Consider the following 20,085-nt stretch of genomic DNA (forward strand, 5'->3'; position numbering starts at 1 on the left):
TTTTTCTTTAGTGAATTCTTTTACTTCTGGGGTACATAGCTGCTTGTAAAAGCAATCTTAAAACACAAAATAAACTGAAAGCTGACATGCTGGAGGAACTTACAGCTTTTGCACAGAAAAGTAGATTTCTCCAAAAATGCTCTCTGATACTGTAAACTTGTTTCAAATATTACTTACAAAGTGTAGATTTATGAGTAGAAAAAATAGCTGAAATTTTGTTCTTACTGCTTACTTAGAAATCAAGTTGTATTTAAACATTACATAAATTTCAAATATATACACATTTTAAGAAATCTGTTATGATCATGATACAGCAAGTTAGCCAGGACTATCAGAGTAAAAAAAATGACTGAACTATCTTAGTCAGTTAGATTTTACATGAGACTATTTCAAAGAACTGAAATTTCAGTGGTACTACTCTAGGTAAAAATTAGAGCCAACAGTTTGGAAGATTTTTCAACACGAAGCTCCAAGTCAATTAAATAGAACAAGGAAACAAAATGTGATCTGTTTTTTTTTTTATTATTATTATTAACAGAGAAATCGTGTTCTCAGTGGTTAAAATCTCACCAGCTTTATACTCCATTTGGTTTAATCCTAATTTCTCATCCTGTTGCATCTGAACAAGTAGCTCATGTCAGCAAGAATGCAAACTCCAGAGAACAGCCAGCAATACAGGGCTTGTATCAAGAAGACAGAATGAGCCAACAGAACTCACACAAGGTCATTTCAAGTGCAGTGAAGAGGGAATAAACCATTACATTTCAAGACTACATCCCAGTCCTGGATTTAAAAAGTTCCTGTATACCATGGAGTAGTGCAGTGATTTCCCTACTGTTCTTCGTTGTGCCATTAGAACTTTGTGCTGTTGTGGTAACATTGTGCTTTTATGGTTATGCCAAGATTGTGACAATCCTAATTTCTAGTAAATGTGTTTGCAACGGCAATATCAGATAAAAATTGTCAAAAAGAATCCATTGTAGAAATTTAAAAATTATTCGGCTGTGTAGGGTATTTAAGATGTATGTGCATGTGGAGGAAGGGACATAATGAAAAAAGACTGTGGTGCTTGGGGAAGTGACTAAAAGGACAGGAACAGCACAGGTAGAAGTGCCCCATACTTCCCCACACTGCTGCATCCCACCAAGGCATACTGATTTGTAAAAAGCACCAAACAGACTGCTATTTGTGCACTTTCTGCTTTGGCATCTAGTCAGGGACATCCAAAAACAGCCTGAAAAAACCTCTGCTGTTACAGAATTGCCCTGGAAACAGGACTGTCACCCAGAAGGCAGTGTGCAATGAAACACTGAGAATAAGTAAAGAATGAGCCAAAGGAGAAAAAAAAGAAAAGATCAGGAGGCCTGTCCCCATGCTTCATCCTCAAACCCTTATTTTTCAGAGTCTGTTGCAATTCTGGAGCAAAACTTGCTGGAGTGAACAGGAGCCCTTTGCTGCCTGGTGCTCATTCTCACCCTCCACACGCTGGTTCTGAATCTGACCTCAGAAGAATGTGTGTTTTGCAAGCATAAGGTTGATTTTAAAAGGACTCCAGGAATTTTTTAAGCTACTACAGGAATATAGGTTAGAAAACACTTAAACACTTCCAAAAAGTGTCACTGTATGCATTTGAGTCAAAGTATGCATTGGAAGCAAGTAATAGGTCTGCCTAGAAGTGGAGTTCTATTTGAATTCTAGAATCAGCCTGAACATCAAATAATTATTACTAAATGCTGCCCTTATAGTTGTTTCAAACTTTGCCCCCAAACAAGCAACATCAGCACTTTATGAGGATTCCAAAAAACCATAATGCTTCTGGAAGTACCACTGCATTTTTAGTGGTTACTGATACCACTGGTCTTTTCTCTGGTCATTTTTTTAATAGAAACTAAATAGAAAATGTGAGGTTTTTTTATTTTCCATCAACATTATCACATTTATAAGTAGCTGTTTGTATAAAATGAGTTTCATTGATAAGGCTATTGCCCAGTATATATAAAAAAATCTAGTTAATAATAGTTTTAATGAAAATTGGTGACATTTACAGGCTACCTATGTTAATTTGCCTCCAAACAAACTGTGACGTAATGCAAAAGTTTGCTAAGTCCCACAATGCCATGTAGGACTTGGCAGGTAACTCCAATGGATTCCATGGCTCCAGAAATTCTCTCTGGCAGCACTCCCAGTTGGAGTCTGCAGTGGAGGAAGCTGCAACAAGGATGTGCATTACACATATGATTAGACTGATCATCTTAATGGCACATTAAGAATAAAACATCACCAAAACTCTTGCCTTTCCCCATATTAATACTTGCCCTGAAGCTGTTTCCCAAGGTATTTTTCCTTCTGTAGAACTTTTAATGAAGGAAACTTCTGGAAATTTATTAATTTTTCCATTTAGGCATTTATCTACTAACCTATATTTACCAGTTTGTCTAGACATTTCCTTTTTGAGCTTTCCACAGGACACAATTGAGCCCAACTGTGCCTCAGAACACAATTTATGACAAGTTGTTGTTGGAAAAGGGCACAGCTGATGTGTATTTCATACTAGTGAAGATACGTAGTTCCAAAGAAGCATCTATCAAAAAAACCCCAAAAACTCACTATTGAAATTTTAGCCCTATCACCATTTTCTCTATAAATCCTTGAACAAAAACGGTTAGGAAAAAACCGAATCATTAATGCTGGAAAACATCACCAAAATTATCAGACCCAATCTTTGACCAAATATCACCATGACAAATAAACCACAACACCAAGTGCCATGTGCAGTCATTTCTTGAACACTTCCAAGGACAATGACCCCACCACCTCCCAGGACAGCCGTTCCAATGCCTTCAATGAAAAAATCCTTCTTGATGTCCACCCTGAACCTCACTGTGTGCAGGCTGAGGTTATGTTCCCTCATCTTGTCCCTAGCTGCCCGGTAGAAGAGGCTGACTCCCACCTTGCTACAATCTCTTTCCAGGTAGTTGTGGAGAGTGGTAAGACTCCTCTGAGCCTTCTCATCTAACTAAACAACCACAGCTCCTCCAACCAACCCTTCCTATGACTTAATCTCTCCAGATGTCTCACCAGCTTCACTGCCCTTCTCTGGACATGCTCCAGCACCTCTGTCTGCCTGAAACTGAAGGGCCCAGAACTGGCCACAGGTCTCAATGCATGGCCTCCCCAGTGCCAGGTGCAGGGGGACATCAGTGCCCTGCTCCTGCTGGCCACCCTGTTTCTGACTCAGGCCAGGATGCCACTGGCCCCTGCTCAGCTGCTCTTGGCCAGCACCCCCAGCTCCTTTTCCACCCTGCCCCCAGCCTGCAGCACTGCAACAGGTACTTGTGATCCAGGGACAAGACCTGGCATTGGCCTCACTGAGCACTCCACTGACCTGGGCCCATGGATCCAGCCTGTCCAGGTCCCTCTGCAGAGCCTTCAACAGTCCCACCCAACTTGGGATTGGCTGCAAACTCACTGAGGATGCCTTTGATCCCCTTGTCCAGATCACTGGTAAGGACATGAAACAGAACTGGCCCCAAGAGAAGTGGTTCCCTTGGGGAACCACACTCCTGACCAGCTGCCAGCTGGATCAACAGCTTTCACTGCCACCCTCCGGGCATGGCCATCCAGCTTTAACCCAGCAAAGAGTGCACTGGCTGCCACCTTCTCCAGGAGAATGCCATGAGTGACAGTTTCCAAGGCTTTACTGAACTCATCATGAGGGGTTTGCCTTGTTTCCAAATACCCAAAGAAGGATGCTCAATCAGTGTGCTGTGGGAGCCTGAGCTGAACCTTCAGGCAAGCCTTAGCACTTAGTTGTGAATACTCTTAATGCCTCCCTCTTTGTAGACACAAACTATGGGGAACCTCTCATTAGGATGGCCAATAAAACAGAATTTTTATCTTCCTTTTTTTATTCACCAAAATTCAGATCTCACACATTAGGTACAAATTTAGAATAAAAAGTTGTAAGAAATGAGGTGCATCTCATGTATCTGGACTTTGTGCCATTCCTGAAATGGAAATTTCTTTTGTCTGAATCAAGATGCAGAATTTGGTTAAGAATAATGAACACATTTTGAACAAATACTTCATATATAAAAAAATCTAGTTGCTCATGCAGTCTCTCTAAGGGTGCATGCATAGAGCAAACTTTTCATAGATTAGATCTGCAATGATCTAAAGCATTTTTGCACAAACTGAGGTTCTAAAGCTTTGTCAAATTTCACAAATGCAGCCTGCATGCACAGTCTAGTCATACTAGTCATTTGTTTGAAAAGACAATATTTAAAATATTAAAAGATCATTCACCATTCAAAAAATACATTATTCCTGAGGACAGTGTGTGCCTTATTCTTTAGGAAAATAACGTGCAGTCAATGAAAACAGCATACTGAGCAAAGTCTAGCAAAAAGTTTCTCAGCTTAAGCAAATGGCTAGACAGTGGCGAGATCTTTACACACTGTTGATGTCCTCCAAAAGTAAAGGACACACAGAGTGTTTCTCCAAACTTCTTGTCCTTTCCCAATGTGTAAAATGCACCATGTCAGATCCACATACTTGCCTTTCATATGCTCCTATATCCCAGTGCTGACAAAAATTCATAATATATATATATATGTAAATCTCAAATACAAAAAGATTGTTTAATGTGGTTTTTCAAGTCCAATTGGAATTTGCCTTTGTTTTGTATTGACATGTGCCAATATCAATAGCAGAAACAAGAAAGTATAAAATCACGTTTCTGATTTTTGCCTGATTTTACCCTGTATCTTTATAACTTGGGCCAGCCAAGACATTTTGTTTTTAGAGAAAATATTTCAAAGAGCTCTTTTGTGACCTTCTGAAGCATTCAAATATTATCACAAGGTGGCACACAAATAAAAACTGTGACACATGGTTACTGCTGTCAAATGGTGCTTGACAGTCCACAGAATGAGACAGAGAGACAATAAATTAAATCAAACCTTGTGACTGTATTAGCACTGAAGAGAGTGCAGGAAATTTTTTCTGACAATGACTCCTGAGGAACTTAATGCACAACCCAGAAGATGAAGGAACAAAACAGCCTTTCCAAAATATGGCAAGCTGAGTTCCATCTGCCCTTTATCACAGAATGAATGGATAATGTACCTGATTGGGCCAGATCTTCAAATTTCTTTCCTCCTTTCATGCAGTACTATAGATACTCCTACAAGTGCCTTGTCTGGTAAAAAAGCTGAAATTAACCAAGAAAGCTCATGAATGTGGTGAAACAACTGAAGAACTTAAAAGTCTGATGTTAGGCTCTCTGGATACAACAGATCTTATTTACCTACTCTGATGGGCTCTTGACTCTTAAAATTAATTTCAGTGAAAGAAAATAAAATTATTGTGCTAATAAATGCAAGTGAATACTTGAATCACACTTTTTAATTACACGGGATAATGTAAATAGCAAAAATTCTGGTCTTTTAATATCTGTCAGCAGTGATTTTGCTGCAGCTTTATCCCTAAAAATAATATCAAAATTTGTAGACTTTGTAGCTACTGTGCTTTGCTGACTCTTTGTTTTTTAGATTTTTCTCATCCAATACAGAGAAGCGTTATTTAAAACTGTATGAGAGAAACAGAACAACTATAACTCTGTTTATCCATTCCCTTCCCTGCAAGGTACCCCTTAAATTTGTTTAAATATTAAGTGCTTTTCCTGTATTATAAAATGTTAGTAACAGACAATTTCATCACCAAAATGTGACTATTAACCACAAGCAACACTGCAGTATGCTGTTTGCACATAAAAATTGAAATTTGATTCTTCAATGAACATCTAATTTTTTAGTGATTTTATAAAAAAAATCCATCCCAAGTGTAAGAAGGCATACTACTAATAATAATAATAGTAAATACCGTGTGTGTATGCACTTATATACAATCTGTATACATATTTGCCTGTATCCAGCTCCAATGTTATGACATATTTAGGCCAATAAAAGAAGTGTACATTACTGCAACATTTACTGTTACAATAAGAAGAACCTTGTTACAAATGGCTCTTCTTCTCCTTCCCTGAACAAGCAAGCCACAATGCTATACTGTATGTCTCATATATATTGGCAGAAGCTTACATACTATAAAGATATAATTGTATTTTGAAGAGAAAGTCATTTGCACTGCATGGGAGTATTTCAAGTTAGCACTCTGTGAAGTCATGGAATCATTGCCCAGGCAGACCAAGAGGAACAGTAACACAGTTAGCATGAAAATGACAGCTCTTTCATGCTGGAAGCATGTGGAGATGGCCTTTCACACACAAAAGTGCAAGGACAACTCAACAGCTGTGTAATATTCAAACATAAAATTACCTTCTCCTGGTGCTGCTGTTTTCTTTCTGAATTTGGACTTTTTGGTTTTCAACTAGATGTATAAATTAATGACACTAATGTGCAAATCTTAAACTGCATAGTATATATTGAGCAGCCACAGACCCCTTTTTTAGGGTAGGACCACATCCACAATCTCAACAAGAGACTAGGACAAACCTGACAAAACAGTAAGCCTGAAAGATCAAGTCATGGCCACAAAGGCAACAACTGCTCGTTTCTTTAGAGGCATTACAGATGGAGCTGAGCAATTAGAAGCTGTAGAAGTAGTGGATATCACATAAGTTGGTTTTAGTCATGCCCTTACTCTATAGGTTCACAGGTAATTTTCTGTTTTCATCATGCTGATAATATCTTCATAAACAGCATGAAAACCCACTGCCTTTTTTTATAACAGTGTCCAGATTTTTACTCTGTCTGCACATTTCTGAATGCCAATTGTCATTGGAGCTCATCACAGACCAGTTACAGGTAAGGCTTTTCATTGACATCACTGGAAACATCCATTTCTCAGTGCCCACCAGAGTATGCAACTGTACTGCCTAGCAAGAACATAAATACACCACCACCAAATCTCACACAGAGGCCAGACTGACTTCATTTTGTAACTTTGCTCTCCAATTCCAAAGTGGTTTTGTTGTAGCATGGTAGTGACTAAGGCCATTCATGGTGATACTGTTTTCCATTCTTTTTCCTTTCCCTTTGCAAATGTTCCAGTTCAGCCTCATACATCATTTCCTGGACTAAGTATTTCTCTCTTCTCATTCTGTCACACAAGTCTTTGGGTATGTCTGGAATTAGGTAGGCAATGAAAGACTTTATTCCAAAAACAAGGTGCTGAAAAGAAAAACAAAAAGAATTGCTTAACATATCAATAATTATTCCGTTGTAGGACTATACTTTAGAGCCTAAAAATCTGGGGCAAAACTGGAACTGAGATTCAATTTGTGACTGAAAGGCAACTCCTTTCATTAGTTTTTTTTTAAATAAAAACACTCCTATGGGAGTAAATGAATGAGCTAAAAGAAATGGGCAAATGCTGAAGTTTTCTAAGGAGGAAAACAAAGGGTAGAGTTAGTGACTTAAATGAAGATGTGACTACAGGATGTGCTAGTTTGATCAACAAATGCCAACGCTACCTACAAGCAGTCTTTGTTCAGGCCTGATCATGGACATAGTTAATCAGAGTCCTGGGGAGTATGCAACACATACTTTAAACTTAGTATACACGTTTCATCTTTTATATTAACCTAGAATCATGTATCATTTTCCTGACACACATTCTATCATGTAATAACTGTGCCTAATATACATAAAACTTGTACTGCTTCTTTTTCAATAAAATAAGAATGATTGGACAGGGAACTAACGTGATGTGTAAGATGACTGTTAAAGAAATATGATTTTAGAGGAGTTCTACAGCAACAGCATGCTCTGTCAATTGTGTTTGAAGTAGCTGATAGTCAACAGTTTGAAGAAGACAATTTCTTTTCCTCTGTCTTGACTGTAATGAACAAACAATTGATTAAAATAACAATTTACTTACAGGACTATTATGAAGAATCAACTCAGACCTATAAAATGTAGAAAGGGATTTCTCCCTCCCACAACTAACCTCAAATACTATGATGAAGGCGAGCCGTGCTGCCAGGACATGCCAAAACTGCAAAGTGAATTCATAGGGAGTCGGACTCCACGGTGGGGCTCTGTAGTCTCTGTACCTGCCGAGCAAAGAGAAACCCAGGGAGTTACCCTGTGCTCTCCTGAGCAATTAAAACTTTTGACATGGTCAAGGGCTCTCTGGTTCATCCCAGATCTGGCTCAAAGGGGAGAAAGTGAAGTGAAAGCAGACTGCAAGAGGAGTTAAACTGAAAGGGAGAGCTGTCCAGAATACAGGCTATTAAATAAAGCTGTTTATGAGACACTACATTTTGCTTCCAAAAATCCAGAGCAAACTGTTTCTCTTATTGTTACAAAGCTGTAGTGTTAAATGTGTTGATTCTAAATTGGTTCTTGTCTTTGCTTATAAGCATTTGAGAGTCTCCAGACAAAGTTTGCTCAAATGAAATATGATTCCAATTTAAACTAATGCTCACTGCAAAACTAAGTCAGAAAACAGGAGTGCACTCATCTCCCATTTCATTTTTATGCTGTATTTCTTACATTCATCTTGCATAATTGTTTGCAATCTCAATCTGGGTTAGAGAGGTAACAAAAACTTTAATTGCATACTTTAATTTATTGACTTCAGAATGTTTAACAAAATTGAAATGAGAATTTTTACCCTTCTTGGCAGCTGGTAACACATTTAAATTAAATAGTTCATAGAGACATGAAAGATAATGGCTTGCAAGAGTCCTACAAAAACTTGAAACACAAATTTCCAATATGTTAGCAGTGAATCCTACCACACACTCTTCGTACCCAAGGCCTCCATGTTGAACAAACATGAACTCCAATGCTTTTAAGGGCAAAAAAGAAATGCCAGCAATTTCAGCACTGTTAAATTTACTGTCTGCATTAACATCCATGCCTATATTGCAGTAAGTGGGAGCAAGGAAACGTACCGACAGTATCCTGAGTATCCCATCCCAAGTTCACTCAAATCAAATACTGACAAACTGCTGTTGACATATCCTTTTAAGCATCTGAAAGAAAAAGCCATATGGCAGCACTTTCTTCATAAAGCAGTTATACAACAAACATCCTGTATGTAAACATATTCTGCTATCAGATACTGTGAGCATAATACTTTATTTGCTTATCAGGACAAAAGCAATTCTGAAATTCATGCAGAGAAGCTAAGTTTACTGGAAAAAAAAGACTAACATCTGTTTCAGCTATAGCACTGTTTAGAAGTCTATTTTCAGCACTTCTTATGGTTTTGCTTCTTACCTGCTGGAAGATATAAACCAAAAATTGTTGCTACAATGTTTTTAACTGTTTTCTAAAATTACTTTGAAAGATGGATAGTAAGGCAGAGAGCAGAATAATTTAACAACCTTGCAGAACTGGCCACCAATAATGCAGCATATACAAAAAATTAACAGGTTTTATGAGTTTTCATCAACAGTAACACGAACAGTGTGTATATACCAAACAGTTATATTTAAGGCAAAACTGTATTACTATTAATTACAGAAATTATATAAACATATTGATTTATGACTGTAGGAGTGAATTTTTGCTGTTGCTCGAAAAGCACACAGACATGAAAGATATCCTATCTTCTTCAAATCCGTCTTGTAACTTAACTAAAGCACATTTGAAAGTCAAAGAAGATATAAGAAGAGATGCATGAGGAATTCTTTTATAATCCTGGATCTTCAGGTTTGCTGTAACACCTCAAACCACTACTGACAAAAGAAGAAATAGAATTACATAGTTCTCTCTTAAATGCATAGGGTGCATGAAGCACTAACATTTTTCTGATACTGTCTCTTTTCATCCTATCCCACCTCACTATTTTTGCCCTTAAACTCTCTTTTCCTGTGACAGCTCAGGAAGAGTAAAGCACTATTTTTGGGAGCATATATGTGTGTTTGGGAATGCACTGGGAGAAGACAGCATAGACCTACTGCAGAGGAGGAAAAGCTTATCTAGAAAAGATCTGAAAACTGATGCAATGACTTTTTTGTTTGCATTCAGGAAGGAAGAGATGATTTTCCACTTCTATAAAGAGCTACTTTGCAAACTCTTTGGAATGGCTGACTTACTCGCTCTTCACATGTGGGAAGGTTTGCACAGGTGTAAAGAAATGTATCTGATATATGTTATCATAGAAATACAGCAGTAAATTGTGCTTCCACTCAAAAATACATGCATATATAAAGAATATCCTAATTACTTTTCTTGTCTGTACCCTTGATCTGTACAGGGACCATATTTGTATGCATAGACAAAACGTGGAATGTAGTCAGAAGTAATGGCAATAACAAAGGCATTGGTGATGACAGCCAGAACTCCAATTCCTTCCAGAATTCCATACCAAATACCTAGAAACAAGAGAAATTTCAACAAAGCAGTCAGTTTTTTATAGTCACATTAAGTCATATGAAGTAATACCAGTAATAATAAAGTCATTATTAGTCCTACAGTCTTCCTTTCTTGTTGAGAATGAGTTATATGAAAGAAAAACTAGTCAAGATGAAGCCATGTTCCCACATTGCAGCCACCACCCATGCCACCCAAATGAAATCTTACAAGAGGGCACACCCTGCTGAGAAGATACAGCCAAGCAACAAAGACATAATGGTAATTTTTTGTTAGGAAGGCCAAATAGGAGGTTCTGGAAAGAGATTTCTTATTTAAGTAAATTTTAAATAAAAAGTTAATTCAGTCCTTTTATTTAATTTCTAAATTCAATCTATTTTAGACTTAGAGTTCCACAAATCAGAAGCCTGAAATACTTTTAGCCTGTTTCCAATATTCAAATTATAACGATTCCTTATTACGAATGGGAAACAAACTTGAGGACTCCTCTTTGCAAATCAACTAACTATCCTTTTGTTGCCAAAAAGGAAAGCTGTCACTGAAATCTGTTGGTTATGTTACCATCCTGACACATGAAATACTTCAGGGGCGGAGCTGCTCTCAAGAGGAAAATCCAAAGAGATGGCAGCTGGTAGTGACAGCCGCTGGGTTCTCTCACCTATATCAGTTGCTCTCGCAGGCATGGGTCTTCGCCACTGAGTGACAAACTTGTATGCATCTAACCTGATTTCTATGATGTTGTTGAGCAGTGCCAGGAGAGGTGCCAGAGGGAAGGCAGCCACAAAGATGGTGGTAAAGCCAAACTGTAAAACTAGACAGGCATTTCTGTGGTTAGAAATTGGAAATTCAAAAAAAATCCTTTAACAAGCAGAACAGTTTGACCTTCTGAAGAAAACCAACACCTCCCAGATTTGCTCACCCATCTCTAAATATTCGTCCATTAAACCATGGAGATTCATAGGTTGCAGATTCCAATCTTTTTCCCATTGAGGTAGAGAAATTTTATTCTCCATTGATTGCCCTCTTCTCTTCATTTTACGTCGTGACCACCAATTCTGTAATAAACTTTATTAGATAAAGAGAGTATTAATGACTGTATCTGCTCACAGATTTAAAATATGTTCTGGTACTGTTCTGAAATAAGCAGGCCTGTTTTGAACAGAATCTGAATGATTACTTAAATATTTAATGGAAAATTTTACAATATCCTCTTAGATATAATGCAAAGAACTTATAAAAGATCTTATAATTCTGCATTATAATTTTAATTGTCTTTAATGTAGCATGTCTGGCATTGTATAAATAAGCTTTTCAGAATATGGAACATGCTTGCATGAACTTTTTTTATTTTGGTAGGATTTACCTGAATGACTAAATAAAAAAAAAATTAAAAAATATAATGCATAGCAAGAGCACTAAAAAATGAATAATGCTTTAATTCAATCCTGTAAAAGACAAACCAGGTCAGTGGAACTCAGTAAGAACACCTTAGCAAAACACACTGAATAGCAGAATACATATACTTTTGAACAAACCTAAAGGTCTAGATGTTCTACAGAATCTTTCTTTTCTTAAAGCAGGAAAAAGCATTTTAAAAAGTGATACTGTATTTAAGACTATTCTTCATAAAGCTGTGCAAAAATCTTTTCCCAAAGTAGTCATAAATATTAAGGAGATAGTAGGCTCATGAATTAACTGTTATTTAAATGAAAAATATTATCTAGTACTGACACATGGACCAACTAAAGACTACTATTTGATTCTAGGTAATATGGAAAAGAGACTAAAGATGGGAAATAGCTTTCTTGTAAGTATTTTTATTAAAAGGCTGCTGTTTTTTCTCTCAAGCTAATTTAGTGTTTGGCTCCTGATCTCTCTTGTTACTGAAAGAGAAGCTTTTGTTTGTTTGAAAGATAAACTGTTGCCTATGTTGCAAACAATGGTTTTGTCAAAACAAAACGTTTATTTCCGTAACAGAATATAAGCATGTTCTAAAATAAATTTTAGACAAAGTTAACATCCTGCTTGGCTAAGAAGACAGGAAGCCTGTCAGTTCAAGTAAGTTTCTCAATTTCAGAAATCCTCATTCCATAACATACAGTACACTGTCCCTCATGTGCAGAACAATTGCAATTGCATGGTGTGAGCAATATCCTTTCTAATATATTTTCAAGGTTGAGACTTCAAGGTTGAGACTTCAATTTGATCAATATTTGATGATCAACATTTTACAGGAAACATATTCTTACAGTTTCAAGAGAAGTGTAAGACTCTTAGCTCATTAATCATTTCAGAGGCTGAACACCTCTGTATTATGGAAAATGAAATCCTAATAAACAACTGAGATGCTTAACATTACCTGAGAATCTTAATCTCAGAGTGGAAGACAATGCTGTCCTTGGGAATAAAGTGACAATATTTGAGGTGCAACGAGTGAAAACATTCTCCAAACATAAAACCACTTCTCCCTAGCACTGAAACATGCTAACATGTATTTACTGTTTTTAAAATGAACTTTAACATCTGAACTTACGGATAGCCTAGTTCCATGAAGTTGTTCCACATTTGTTTTAAAACCATAATAACTCCCATTTGTAAGCACAGATCTATCAAGCAGCCACTAGGATGACACTGAAATGAAGTGGAAGAGATCAACAGTTAAAATCAGAGAATTCATTTGTTTTTTATTTGTTCAGAGTGTAAATAAAAAATATTAAGTATGTGTGTTGAAAAACACTAATCTCCATCTGCAGAAATATAAAGAAATGTTAACAAAATAAATATTAAAACACTTCAGCTGACCAACCTTTAGACATATTGTTAGATATTAGATCATATTGCCTAATTTAAAGGTATGTGTGCTAGATATATGATTTCACTTAGACCAACTTACTCATTTCAAAAAAATGGAGCAGTATTTCCTTTGCAATAATCTAAGTCTAAAGAAAGATTTACTAGCAGAATTTCTGGTACTGGTATGTTATCTATATGTGTATCTATATCTCTGTGTGTGTGTATATACATATATATGTGTGTGTGTGTGTATATATATATGTATATATGTACTGCCATATTAAAATGCTAAGTAATTATAGAACTATTTTTCAATTAATTGACTACAAAGTTATAATATTTTACTTATTTATTTGGTGTTTTCAGTAGAAGAAATCTGATTTTCAGAGAAAAGAAGAAAGTTCAGCATGCTGGTAAGTTGCAATTCTAACACTGTAGTTCAATTTTGAAAATATTATTTTTCTTCTTTTAGAACTCTATAAAATTATAGATTATTTTGGGTTGGTAAGGATCCCTTAAGATGATCTAATCCAAACTTCTGCAATATGTATGGCCATTTTCAACTAGAGGAGTCCCATCCAACCTGACTTTGAATGTTTTCAGGGATAAGACATCCATTACCTCTCTAGATAACCTGTCCCAGTGTATCATCATACTACTACTACTACTAAATTTTAAAAATAATATTAAAAAATATCTCTTCCTTACACCTAGTCTAAATCTAGCCTCTCTTAGTTTAAAATCATTAATCCTTGCCCTGTCTCAATAGGCCCTATTAAAGTTTGTCCCCTTCTTTCTTTCAAGCACCTTTAAGTACTGAAAGGCAGTAATAATGTCTCCTTGGTGCCTTCTCTGCTCCAGGCTGAGTATCTCCAACTCAGCTTGCCATCACAGGAGAGCTGCTCCAGCCCTCTGATTCATTTTGTGGCCCTCCTCTGGGCACATTGCAACAGATCCATTTTTTTTCTGTGCTGACAGAAATTAATCAAGATGATTAAAACGCTGATGGGTTTATATTTATGTCCTCTATCCAAAAATTCCAAGTACCAGGAGGTTCCAATCTCACAGGAGTCACACTACATGTGAGGTAAGGGACCACTACTGATGGCTTTTCCCTAAGACAGAGGCAGAAAGAACTGGTGAGCCTTGGGCAGTCACTCAGCACACTGGAGAACACAGAAGGAAAAAGCCATCTCCTGGATCTTATCCTTTGCTATAAATAAGAGTTTAATATTTGCTGCACTTGGAATAATAAAATCTTTAAACTGGGCTTCAGCCACTTCCTTTTTACTCATGGAAATATCACTGGAACACAAAACAGGATTGCTTACCTCTTCCAGCCTCCATCTGTTAAAAAGCTTGTTGTACTTTCCTGGGCGGCCTGCAAATCTGGAAAATAAAATTTCTCAGTGTTTCTCAGTGGACATTCCAGAAACACCCTGTATCAGTAGTTGTTTCATAACATCCCCTGTATTCAGGAAATATCAACAGAATAAATCACACAGGCTTAGATCTGACGTCCGTAGGATATGGAAGTTTCAGAATGCAAACAAAGACCATCATTTTGCAAGGGAGCCTAAACTTTTATTAGGTCCTGAATAAAAATCCTAGCTTCAGAGATTTTAGATGTTAGTTATTCAAACTCTAATCTACATCTATGAAGACAAGCAAGCCATTACAACTAATAGAAATTAACTGCACAAGCAGGACTCTGCTTGCCCACCTGAAGTGTACACTTGATTTGTATAACAAATCCCAGCTCTTGATAACCTCAATGAAAGTTATAAAAGAGAGAAAGAAGCCCATGCCTGATCCTATTAGATACAGGAGAGAGCAATACACACAGAAATTTTGGTATTGCATGGTGAGTACACCACTGAATGTAACACACAGATTCTCACCAACAATCTTTACTGGGCTTTGTTTCTTTGCTTGTCTGTTTTTGTTAATTTTTTCCCAAACAATCCTGAACTAAAATTATAACATTTTATAGAAGATACCCTGAAATTCTCTGTAGGTTCTGCAGGAATGGTAAGTGCAACCACTACAAAATTAAATTGAGGATGAAGCAAGGTTAGATGTGTGCTGTATCTCATGCTCTAACCTAAAGATACACACAAAAATTGGAGCCAGAATTTCTGCTTCCTGCTCTTGTATAAGTTTTGCCAGACAATATTTATTATTTACAGAAATGCATTACTGGAAATGTAACTCAAGGGGAATAAACAAGAAAATATTAATAAAGCCTATTAACACAGGGCTAAATACAGACCCATATCTAGGAAGTAGCTGCATTTCCAAAAGTTCTGCCTTTCTATTTAGTAAGAAAGTAATGTACATTCCCATAAAAAAGTAGTTTTTTTACCCTCTAGTTTCATGAGTAAACATTCCAATGGTCCAATCCTTCCATACATTCAGAAATATTTAGTGTTTTAATTATGCCCAGAAACCAACTCGTACCTAAACCTTACAGTTCAAACTGTCCTTGTATTGTCTTCAAATCTATAAAATTAGTGAATATTTTGAGTTCTGTCCAAGTTTACTTTAAGTGCAACTGGCAAACATAACTTACCTGCCAAGAAAAAAGGCAATGTAGAAGATGGAGCTGTTCAAGTTGACAAACTGGAAGAGGAACATTTTCAAAGCAAAGCTGTTTTCCCACTCAGATTCTGTTCTAGGGTGCTCTTCAGAAAGACACAATATACATTATATAAACAAAAATGAAATTGAGTTATGCATAATTTTGCTCACAAATCAGTCAATATTAATAAAACAAGTGATGGTTTCAAGTCATGGTGCCCCATCACGTTGCAATTGATTTCTTTTCATTGTGCCAGCTCAGACTACATTGTTTCTATGTGGAAGCAGACGATAGGAACCCCTTGGTTCAGAATAAATCGTAACACTATGGGAAGATACCTGTTTCACTCCATGAAAAAATTTGGAAACCAATGTGAATTCTTTATCTTAAGATTAAAGGTATCTTCATTCAAAGAATAAAACTCACCACAAAAAAAAACCCCACAAAACCCAACCAAGCAACAATAAAACCCCAAAGCAAACAAAACCCAAACCAACCCAACCCCCCAAAAAGCACTTGGGATCAGCACTTGGAATCAGTAGAGCTGCCAAGAGAAGCAGAGGTGAAAGAGTCACCTATAAGCTAGTTGATTCCTCATCCAAGCTTCTCACCCTCTAAATACTTCTATAAAACCTTTACTTCATCCTCAAGAATTCCCTTTCATAAAGCTTGAGGAGCACCAAACAGTTTATAATTCAGTGAGGAAAGGACAGAGGTTCCCTCTTGGCTTCTTTTGGAAAGAAATGTAGAATGTGTAGTAGGGCTACAAGTGTTCTGTGTGGGTCTGCACTGCCTTGGATATCTTTCCTTAAGATTATTTATGTCTGAATTAGAATTTGGTGATCACATTTACAAATTAATTTTTACAAAATCCATCTTTGATAGGCATATCCAACTTGGAATATAGTACATTGGTAAAAGTTTTAAAGCACATGAGTTGTAAAAGCATATGAGTTGCAAGTCTAAACTGCCTGGATTTGTCAGTTAAAATTTGTACTACTTAACTACTCTGGTCTACTGATGACTAAATTTGGATAGAAATATAAAGGATACTATTAGCTTTACATAAGGACAGTTGTTCCCAGAAGGGTGGCCTTTCCTGATGTAAAACATCTTAGGAATAAGAATGAGATACCTATCTGAAACACCTGATGCTCCATTATGTTTAATTCAAGAAATCTTTTTTAAAATTTTTTTTTCATGTATTCTGGGAAAAAACTGCTTAAACATTTAAACAATTATTTTCTTTCCCATTCTATGACCCGTAACAATATAAAATACTTTAAAAGGAATAGAAATATTTTTGATTTGAAAGAATACTTTAAAATATTTTAAGAATTTGAGTAAGTTGGCCATAAATTCTGAATTTTTATAGCCTGTTCTGCTGCCTGTTAGGTGAAGCACTATAAAGATTTGTGCACCTTGTTTAATACTTTAACCAAAAGAGGGAGCTGTGGAATTTAAGCAGCCAGCTGGCATTTAACCAAGACAAGATCACTTGCATATTTTGACATGGGCTAAAAGTGAGCATGCAAAATGAAACGCTAAACAGTAACACATTGACACAGCCAGAGATCTTAAATTCTGTCTTTGCTTTCTTGTTTTCTATAAGCTAGAAAGCTTTATGTCTGTGATCGAATCATGACTAGAGGCTTCAGTATAAAATTTTAATGTTTTACAGAATTAGAGCTACTATAAAATTCATGACTTAACATTTTTATCTGGGACAACTTAATTTTATCTTAACCCATTTTTTCCATCTGAAAGACCAAATTAAAAATTAATAAAAAATAAACTAAGCATTTGGGAAAAATAGAAAAAACCCTTTAGCATGCTAAGAAAGAATAAGTTTTGACTTTCCTTCCAAAATTAGATTATTTTTCAACGTATACCACAAAATATTAAAAGTATAAGAATAAATTCCTTAGTTTTATTTCCTCACGGAAATAATAATGTATTTTCTTTCTGTGATATTTCTCACTTGCTTAGGGAAATGCCAGAAATGTACTTCACAGATCAAGTTTTCAAAACACTTCTTTAAAGGTAAATAAAGAAGTATACTATAAAGGCATATGCCACAGCCAGCAAGAAACACACCGTTAGTAAAGACCTACATACCTAAATCTGTCAGGAGATAGGCAACCTTTTCATACACCTAAAAAAGAAATGAAATGGTGTAAGTACAGAACATCCTGGCTGTAGTGATGACAAATCCACATTGAAAACAAGCATGGTATTGTCTTGGTCTATAGCATCAAGGTATCACAGTACAGTTTTTCCTTTGCTGAGGGTATTAACCTTGTGCTGAAAACTTTTCTCTCTATATTGACCATCTCAAGTCTTTATTTTAAATGTCATTTAGCTCCAGGCATTTGCCAACTCTGAAATATATTTCCTTCAGTATACTACAAATAGCAAGTTATTTTTGATAGCTTTGCTCATTCACTCGAATATACATTTTATGATGTGATCATACATAATAACAGAAATAACTAGAGGACTCTGATTGGAAGAATTATTTCTTACTGCAGCGAGTGCAATTCCTTAAGAGAACTAAAAGCCAATGTTTGCTGTGTTCTTATTCCTTTTTATTTGTTTGTGCTTGTATGGGAACAGAAAGATGATAAATAATAATGCAGCTGAAAATAGAGTTTCTGTCCAGGTAATGCTATAAGAGCAAATGATTAAACCTGTGCTGTTACATGACAGACAAAACTTAACCAAAATCACATATCACAGTGATTCCAGGACTGTGCAACACTGATATCACAGCTGCATTTTAATAAGAAGTCATTAATCAAAAACAACCCAGAAACCAAATTCTCAGTCAAGAAGATAACATAGTTCAAAAAGGGAAGATATGTAAAAAGCAGCACTCTATACCCCAATACTTGATGACATAGGTGAAGATGTGCAGTGATAAATCAAGGAGGAATTAGAGAAAAACATTAACAAACATTGCATCAGAGGAGAAAAATCCACTGCAATACTAGCTTCAGACACTGCTACATGAAAAAGCATGAGCATGTATATATCTAATACATGGGTAACTCATCAATAAGCTTTTAAAAACTACTCATTTAAATTAATTGCTTCTTTAAAAGAACAGAAGACTTACGACATTGAGTGACATGATGATCATAAAATTGATACAGACTCCAGTGCCAGATGTTGCAAACTGCCAATACTTCTTGATGAAATACCACTTGAAAGAAGCAAACTGCTCCATGGCTACCAGTCGATACACCACAACTGCAAACACTGCAGTAAGGACCAGTGAAATCTACAGGTATGCATTTATGAGCAGAGGTATTAGAACAAAAGGAATCACATCTGAAATTATATCCTTTGAAATAATAAAACAAGTGTTCTTAAGACTGATATTTGTTTTGGAGAGCAGAATTTGAGAGAACAAAAAACCAAGATGAGTTACAACATTTCTTTACTGTTCTTTTCCAATATAACTATATTCCATCTAGGGAAACAAAGAGATCCCTGAACAAGCAGTAAGACAATCAGTTTTGCCTATGTTAAGTAAATCCACTAATCTTAATGAATGCACTCATGCTGAGTTACTATTTACATCAGAGGTAAGATGAATTACAATACAACAGTTCTAATGCTATTAAACATCACCATGAAGAATATTCCTGAGACAGACACCATCAGTCGACTGAGCTTATCAGGGAAAGGCTGAAAAGGTTCAGGTTTTCCTGTGATGGGATTTACTCTTTCCACTTGGGAATATTTAGCTTCAAACTGGGGACGCAGCTCTTCCTGGAACGACAGGGTGGATTCCATTTGTTGTATTATTTATTTCTCTCAAGAATCAGACATCCATGTAGAACATTATACTGATAGTGATCATTTTTCATAATGCTGCAACTCAATACCTAAATAATTTGCTCTTTTGAAAATCCAAAGAACAGAAACCACAGGAGCCTTCTCCACTATGTGAGGGTGTTATAAAGAATCATGGGTCATATTGCTGACTTAGACACTAGATTGTCTGCAAAAATTGATAGCAGAACTACAAATTAGGGTCAGTTATAATGGTGTTGTTTGTGTTATGAGAGCATTTATTAAAAATAGCCACCAGCTTCTATCTACCCATCCAGAGAGAGCAGTAAAACAAGTGAAGTCTATTGACTTAAACTGCAATTAAATCACCAATACAGGTAAACTACATCTATGCTGACTAGTAATTTATGGAAAAAAAAAATTATTATTACTGATGCTGATAGCAGAATGTTCAAGGATAAGCTAAGCCTCCCCAAGGATACAAAATCTAGTTTCTGTCTTGTTGCTTCTCTTGGTCCCATGTTTTTGCAGGATCAAGAATTTCCAGAACAAGAAACCATG

At 36.2% G+C, this 20,085-nt stretch overlaps 1 protein-coding gene across 2 annotated transcripts in view; it reads right to left on the bottom strand.

The window, feature by feature from the left end:
- Positions 1-7,010: 7,010 nt before the first annotated feature.
- The window catches only part of ANO3 (anoctamin 3), a gene marked incomplete at both ends in the record, with an annotated part of 106,165 nt that continues 93,090 nt past the window's right edge, over positions 7,011-20,085 (bottom strand). For both annotated transcript variants that reach the window (XM_084208762.1, XM_084208763.1), the window contains 12 exons: positions 7,011-7,193; positions 7,972-8,077; positions 8,924-9,004; positions 10,204-10,351; positions 11,008-11,160; positions 11,269-11,414; positions 12,883-12,980; positions 14,474-14,531; positions 15,715-15,826; positions 17,842-17,878; positions 18,842-19,006; positions 19,360-19,500. In XM_084208762.1, the coding sequence (XP_084064888.1) occupies positions 7,011-7,193; positions 7,972-8,077; positions 8,924-9,004; positions 10,204-10,351; positions 11,008-11,160; positions 11,269-11,414; positions 12,883-12,980; positions 14,474-14,531; positions 15,715-15,826; positions 17,842-17,878; positions 18,842-19,006; positions 19,360-19,500 (1,428 nt within the window). The remainder of the gene's footprint in view (positions 7,194-7,971; positions 8,078-8,923; positions 9,005-10,203; positions 10,352-11,007; positions 11,161-11,268; positions 11,415-12,882; positions 12,981-14,473; positions 14,532-15,714; positions 15,827-17,841; positions 17,879-18,841; positions 19,007-19,359; positions 19,501-20,085) is intronic.

The sequence above is a fragment of the Fringilla coelebs genome, assembly GCF_963513975.1.
Source record: "Fringilla coelebs genome assembly, chromosome: 6".
In the NCBI taxonomy this organism is placed as follows: domain Eukaryota; kingdom Metazoa; phylum Chordata; class Aves; order Passeriformes; family Fringillidae; genus Fringilla; species Fringilla coelebs.